General features: G+C 31.9%; 1 protein-coding gene across 1 annotated transcript in view; it reads right to left on the bottom strand.

Moving 5' to 3' along the window:
* Window positions 1-4,454: 4,454 nt before the first annotated feature.
* LOC122805811 (endonuclease domain-containing 1 protein-like) overlaps window positions 4,455-8,081 on the bottom strand; it is a 146,880-nt gene continuing 143,253 nt past the window's right edge. Inside the window, exon 2 of the mRNA XM_044076072.1 lies at window positions 4,455-5,174. Coding sequence (XP_043932007.1) covers window positions 4,659-5,174 — 516 coding nt within the window. The 3' untranslated portion in view covers window positions 4,455-4,658. The remainder of the gene's footprint in view (window positions 5,175-8,081) is intronic.

Raw genomic sequence — 8,081 nt, 5'->3', positions numbered from 1 at the left:
TGAGTAGCACATACCACTCAAGTTAACCCCCTACCCTAAGCAGCAGTACCTCAGCTGCCACCTTATCAATTTAATACTAGTTATTATTAACTAAAGTTAACATCTTTCAATTAGATTATCTAGTAAGACAAAGCTAAACATTAGATAAATCAGCATCATATAAACAAATAGAAACTTTTAAAAACAATTCATACTGCTATGTACATCTATTTAATATAATACATTTATAATCAAATAACATTCAAATAAACTTGATATTAGGAACCAAGAAGAGAGAGAGAAATAAAAAAGGCGAGAGAGAGAGAGAAAAAATAAATAAATAAATAAAAAAAAAGAGGGCATATCTACATATTAATTTATTTAAAGTTTGCAAAAATAAGTTCTGATCTTCATTTAAAGTCAATAACTTAGGCTATTATGGTTCAGACATTACATATATTAAGATGTACCTATTTTCTGTCATAGAAATGCAGTTAACAGCTTCTAAAAGACTTTAAATTATTTGCATAAAAGCTTTTTTCTCATACTTATTATTGCCAGTAAAATAAAATATTTATGTTCATAAAAATGGTTACAAATCATACTGCATAGATATGCAAATTCCCAGATATACTTGCATTATTGTGAAGAATGCCATCTGTATTTTATATATCTGAACTGCTGCTTTAAAATATGTCACATGACAACTTCTTTTAAGATAAAATCATAATGATATTTATGCTTGTCAGTTAGATAAGTCAAATGAATTGTAGCATTGTATATGTTTAAATCATAAGTATTTACATACATTAATATGTTACAGTCAAGTAAACTTTCAAAGACATATGTATATATGTTTTACTTTCTATGCCTTCTAAAATATCACATTTGCTTACTATGGGATACTAAATCATTTAAAATCATTAAAACTTTCATATTTTATAAATTATAACATGAATAAGTAAGTAATTATAAAAATTAACTCACATTTAAATGTTATAGAGTTTATTTTCCATCGCAGATTCGCATTTGCAGCAGTTCTACTTCCTGGTAGAGTGTTCTTCTTGAATCTGCAATGTGTCAGTGTGAATTCAGGGGTCAAAGTTCAAATTGACTGTATTCAGCTTCTCTGCGTGAATTCTGAGTGTTGAAGCTTTTAAAACAACTCGAGGACACTATTCACGAGGTAACCCACATCCCAAATTGTCTCCCTTAACATTCTGGCGGGAATTTTGATAAATGCAAGTGACTGACATTCATTTAGCAATATAAATGAAACTAAACAGAGCAAAACCTTCAGTATTTTACAAGTTATTACAGCCTCCATGACAGTGAAACTAAGCCCACAGTTATTAATAAATAATACAACTAATTTTTATGCCCCTATTCAATTTTTTATACAAATCTTATTATTTGCCTCTATCAGTAATATCAAAAGCATGTAAATGTACTTATATAAAAGAAAAAGAGAGAGAGAAAAAAAAGAGAGTAGAAAATAAAAAGAGAGTAAAAGAAGAAATAGAAAAATAAAAAAGAAAGCTATAAAAAGTATCTACAGTGGAATATTACTTGTTGTTTATATTAATAAAGATAGATATGAAACATATTATTTACTACTATTTAGTTCTAATTATTAGTAATTAAAGCATGACAGATTATTTGTAAACAAGTATAAGCAGTAGAATCATGGGAAAATAATTAGCAACAGTATTTAAACAGCACATATACTTTTTTACAAGGAATTAATAAGTTATTATTCCACTTATCATATTTTCATTACACTTCTCTCCCTGCCCTCCCCACCCCTTACTGGATGCACAATCTAAAAGGAGTGACATTAGTTAAAACAAAAGAAAAAGAAATGTATCACATTACTAACCTTGAGTCTCTTTGTCACAAAGAGAAACAGATTGATTGATAGCTTGTTATTAGTTCCTCAGATATTTTGACTATTTATGAAACAAAAACAGTTCTTGTACACAGAAAATAACTTTGATTAAATCTTTTTCAGAATATTTGTGGCTTTCTGAAAATGTAGTAACTGTATTTAAGAAGATTAATAGTGAAGAAAAAGAGAGAGAAAAAAACATAGAACAAGTCATTTGTTTTTAGTCTTTTTCTTCTCTGAAGTCTTCCATGAAGCTTCTGTTGCCAACCTCTTTAATGAAGGACTAGCCCATTCCATTTCCTCTATTTTATCCAAAATCTTATTTTTTTTTGATAAACAGCAATGCAGAGTCTAAGTCTTCAAAAATTCTGGGGCCATCAGGAAGAAAGATTTTTAGTTTGGCAGGAAACAGAAGGTAGGTTTTAAACTGTGCTTTCTTAAGCTCTCTTATTAATGGCAGAAAAACTTTTCTTTTAGTTATTACCAAGGAAGAATAGTCATTGTCAAAACACACAGTTGCCTCATTAATTTTAACAGGTGCTTTAGCCCAAGCAGATTTAAGTACCATCTCTTTATCAAAAGATGATAGAAATCTAACTATAACTGATCTAGGATACTTTTTGTTAGAGTTAGAATTAGATATGGATCTATGGGCTCTTTCGATACCAAAAGAAAGTGCTTCTGGCAAGTCTAAAGCCATGTATTTAAAAAAGAAGTAATATTGTTACCTTCAATATTTTCTGGCAGTCCAAAAATCCTAATGTTATTGCGCCTAGATCTATTTTCCAGGTCATTAAGTTTAGTTTGTAGATGTGTGTTCTGTTTCAGCAAAAACTCAATGTTGATTTCTTCTTCTTGGATTCTATTCTCCATGTCATTTACAGTCTCTTCTATGCCTGTAATCTGAGTCTTCTGTTGTTGCAAGTCTATATGTAACAAATCTATTTGTTTTGTAGTTTTTTCTATGAAGGTATCAATTTTAGTATCCAGTTTATCTATTTTGGCAGTAAGTTGCTGGATTGTAGATATCAGAGACTGAAGTTCTTTCTTGATGCTGGAATCTTGAGAATTTGTCTTACTGGAACTCATTTCAAACAGAGGAGCTGACAGAAAAATTTCCAAGGTGTTTTCTGACAGGAATATTATTAAAATTCTCTTTCTTTTTTAGATATTATTTAAGAAATAGATATTCCAAACATATTTAGAAAGAAAATTACTTCATAAATTAATTTTTAAAGTAATTATTTCCTGTCAGTGCTGTGAAATTGGTGGAGCTGAAGAAATCTGCTGCTATCCTGTGTTCATCCTTGGCCACGCCCCCCCCTTACACTTTTTCCTGATTGACTGGTTTTAATATGCTGAACTATTCTTAGCTCTGCACAAATCCTTATAGCAATGCTTACACATGGTAAGCACAGCTGAAGGCTGGTAAGCAATGCTTACACTAGCAAAGCATTGCTTAAGTCTATTTTTTTTATTAAATGTATAAAGTTCTTTTTACAGTTTTATTTTACATATTCCCAGCCCTACTGTGCTATACATGAGCCATTAGATTGACATCTATCATTCAATTTCCTTAAAACCTTTTAAGGAAATTGGCAGGGTGGGGAATCAAACCAACCCAGTTCTACATACTAAACCATGGCAGTACCACTACCCTTCAGCTCCTTGATGACATTTTGTATCACAGTAGCACTTGTCTATCATTTTCAGGATTTCAGCCAGGCTAAGCATAGCGGTGCACCGTGCAAACAAGCTGCACACCGCTTAAATTTTGGATTTATTTGATGAAAAAAAATACATTTTTTAAATTTTTATTGCTTTCCTCTTGCCCTACTGTTTCCATGCATGTAGGGCGAAAGTGCATATATTTGGGGGTGTGCATTTGAAGGCTGCTGCCTTCTAGGTGTTTGTGTTTTGTTTTTTGTCATTGTCCACGGACACTGAATTGTTAGCTACTTACATTTCAGTGTCTGCAGACACTGGTTTAGTATATAATATTACAGCTAGGCTCTATTATATACATTGACACTTATCTGTGTCACAAAGTGCCATACGGCACTTTCTGAGTGAAGGGGGCATGTTACATGTGCAGGCACTGCTGACACATGCCTCCTCTGCTCATTCCTGGTTCGTGTCCATAAATAGCAGCGCACCTTCATGCATATGCAAGGCGCACAGTTATTCTAAATGGACACAAACCACTCTGGCAAGAATAGTCTTATTCTTGCATAAAGTTTCATGAATCCTGGGGTATGACTGTACAGAAGATTACCTGTGATGTATAATGTTTGTAACTGATAATATGTCAGAATGGTTTGTTTCCAGTTATATAAATGTATGATTGCCTATGACATAAATGATTCAAAAATATGTTAAAAAAGTGAATGCATTAATGAGGCAATATGATATAGCTAGTATACTATTACAAGATGAAATGACATGGTAATGTTCAATAGAAGAGTTTAATAAACTTGTTTTGAATGAAAAAAAAACATGCTGTTTTTTGATTTACTTATTTCATCAATTATTTGCATGCTATATAACTTCCACTTAGCTTCAAGCATATTTTGCATAATTCTCAGAATAAGAAGCCAAAAATTTTATTCTTGCTTTACAAGCATACTAAACAACTCAAAAGACCATTTCATTTCTCCTCAGTGACATTAAGTGATAAAGAATAAATTTGAAAAATGTGTAAGCTTTTTTCTTTCAGAAGTTAAAGAAATTTGAAGACTGCACCTAAAAGCATTTCTTAATAACTAGCAATAATACATTTCTCAGCATACATTTAACATGTAGCTGGGAAAAGTTTTACACCTCTTTTAGTATAAGATTGTATTTTCTTTTCAAGGGCAGTAACTTTAATGTCATCAACCTTATTTGCATCATTTGCAGCGATCACTGCCCAACTTGTTGTGGTTTTGTTTTTTACACAGCAAATTGCACTCCACATGTCCTTTGGCACATTCACTCTGCTGTTAATTGTTGAATTTCCTGGGATCACTCCTACAACGACATATACTTTTGTGCAGGAAGTCGTTTTTTTCGTCAGTCCTTCTTCATACTCTCTCCATTTACCCTGGTTTAGACTGTTTAACTGTGGCACAATGTTGGTCAGGGTGAATGTAGCAGTCTTATTATCCTGATTGGTATGATGACTACATGGGTTAAGATGCCCTCTGTCATATGTTGAAGAACTTGTAGTATAATCACTATCGACAGCTTGACTTTCTTGAAGCTCATTTTTTTTAATTCTTGATGACCTCTCTTCTTCCATGCTTTTAGTATAATATTTACCTACAAGCTATAGGAAAAGATAGTTAAAAGTAATTAATTGAATAATTATGCATCAATGCAATTAAAATATTTATATGTATTGAATCTCCATGGACATTCGGGAGCTAAAACATAACCATTTATTATCAAGATACTCTCACACACAAAAAAAAAAAATGACTAAGCAGTTTCACCATTATGAGCTTCATGAGAGTCATACTTTAGTCACCAATTACATTCATTTATATAGCCAACCCCTTACATAACTTCCTTATATAGAACTGATATAGTTACAATCCTAATAATGCAATAAAACAACCTAAATGTTATCTACTATACAAAAAATTGTTTATATATCCTTTTTTGTATTAGTCGTTCCTACACTTATGCTTTGAACCAAATTGTTGACACTGGCATTTTAGGGGTATCATTTAAGGCTATTTTTTATTTACTTTTTATTCCTCATTTTTTATTTATTTAACATGAAGTGTATATATAAAAGAATGCAATTGGTGACTAAAGCATGAGTCAGATGAAGCCTATGATGGTGAAAGCGTCTAGTCATGTTTTTGTGTTTTGTGTGAGAGTATCTTGATAATAAATGGTTCCATTTTAGCTCTGGGTTGTCCATGGAGTGTTTTTATTGTTTTTACTATTTTCTACAGTTCACTGTTCTTGTTTTGTGGATAAATGTAAAATCTTTCTGTATTCAAAACACATATGTATGTCATTTGTTTCTGATTATACTTTGTAAACAGGAAAATGTGGATCAGTTAGTTTTATTATTCACGACTTTCCTTCTCTGTCTAGCTGAGTGCACATATCCTCATTGTCTATGGAAAAATTTGCAAACACTTAATAAATAACATAGGCAGCAACTTTAAAAATAACATTCGTATCAAACAAAAAATGTAAAATGAAAGAAACATGTTTATTTAGCTTAGATCAGTATGCTTTTATGTGAAGGTGATAATCTGATAAAACAGAAAATTATATAGTCAGTAACAGAAAGAAAATAAATCTAATTTTGTTTCCAGTTGTTACAAGTTAATAGCCATCTCCTAGTTTGTTGAAGTGGAATGTAATAGAGTCAGTAAAATCTTAATAAGTGTTTGCAACAAACTGCGTTTCTGACATGAATAGTATTTTATAACTAGCATATTATATATTGCGTGATCCTGCTACAAAATGACAGGTGGAAAAGTTATTCAATAGCTAGGGAATGGATATGGATTTTAAAGCTTTAATTAATATTATCAATGATGTATTTTAACAGCTGCTGATATCAAAAGACTTATTCAAAGCAGTCCTAGAAAGAGATTGTTTTGTAGCTACGTAACCCCACTGGCCAAAATATCCCTCTTCAAGGCTTCGAGGTAGTCCAGGAGCACTACCCAGTAAAGTGACTTGCGCAGTGTCACATGCATCCTAATTCTATTTTTCTTAAGATATTTATGAAGTTATTAGTTAGTATATAGGCACATATACATTTACAGATTTACAGAAATTAAACAAAAATAAATCATACTAGTATTTTTCATTTTTATCTGTTATGCATTACATATATTGATTTTGACATTTTGACAATTAGCCTTCATGCTAACATTACAAAAATATTTCAGTTCCTGCATGCCTTTTAACTTCATTTCTCCTCCCGAACATTATTTTGCATATAATGTTCCCACAAATTCAATTTATTTTATGTAACCTCATCTCCCAGCTCTTTTATCTCCTATACAATATTTAGTACTTCAACTTTTTTTTCCTGTTTTGTAATAATTAATTGTAATAGTCATTGTTTTACCACTCAGTAAGATTACATGTAGTCATATCTCCCAACCTCTTAATGCAAGAAATCTGGACAAAGCCTAAAATAATGGGGGGACAAATAGGGACAGATTTCAAATAGTGCTCTTATAAACTTAGAAAGCTACTAGAGTAACAGAATTTGTATTAGTATGCATTTTCTGAATGATATGAAGTCTGAAATTTAAATATATGTCATTGTTTGATCATTATTTAGTGATTTCAGTCCTCCTGGATTTGCCAGAAAACCACAGGCTTTATGGGGAATGTAATAAGGCATTACCATGTCTAGGCGATTCAGATTATGCACCTTAGCTCAGAAAAATACTTTCCTTAGTTAAAGCTTTTGGTCCCACAACATTTCTGATAAGAGTACTCTGTGGTAAATGTTTAAACTCTTCCAGTGTGGTACAGTTAGAAAAGCATGTTTCCAGTTATCTGTCTCTCTTTTCAAACACATCTCCACTCCCTTGCTGACTTATTTCTTAGAACACTTTCTGCTACTTTATGAATATAATATTCTGCATGTTTTGTTATTCTCCTTAACTGACAGTATCAAACATGGGACAGGATGATGAAGGTACATACCCGTAATCCTCTGGATTAATCTGCGAGATAGGACATTGCAATGATTTGGGCAAATTTGTACCCATCTTCTAAATAAAACACAGCACAGAACAGCATGTAAAATAAATTTGTTGAAGCTTCCAAATCCCCTGTCCTACTCTCAGCTAAAGATTGCTCACAATATCCTCCACAGAAAGTGTCCAGTTGTAAGTACACTGATGGTGCAGCACTTTCCTCCCTGATCCATTCTAATGATAGACACCTTGCAAGCAAACTAAAATATCCATCATTGTGATGCTCTGTATTCTAATTACATATCCCTGAAAAGAAAGAATTTTGGTACTTGTCTGACAGTTGGAGGGATATATATAATTAGAATAAAGAACATCATCATGACAGATATATTAATTCATTTATGTAGATATTATTCCAGCAATAGTATAGAATTCATCATTAAAAGGCAACTCCACAACAATTAACTTTATCCTAATCCCTATCCCACCCCATTTACAGGATCTTGCTGTACTTTTCAGTTAATGAGCACATCAGGAGTGTGAATGTG

This window comes from Protopterus annectens, chromosome 7.part0 (genome assembly GCF_019279795.1).
Source record: "Protopterus annectens isolate FY-2018-M chromosome 7.part0, PAN1.0, whole genome shotgun sequence".
Classification (NCBI taxonomy): domain Eukaryota; kingdom Metazoa; phylum Chordata; order Ceratodontiformes; family Protopteridae; genus Protopterus; species Protopterus annectens.
The sequence above is the reverse complement of the archived record's forward strand: the minus strand, read 5'-3'. Positions and strand labels throughout refer to the sequence as shown.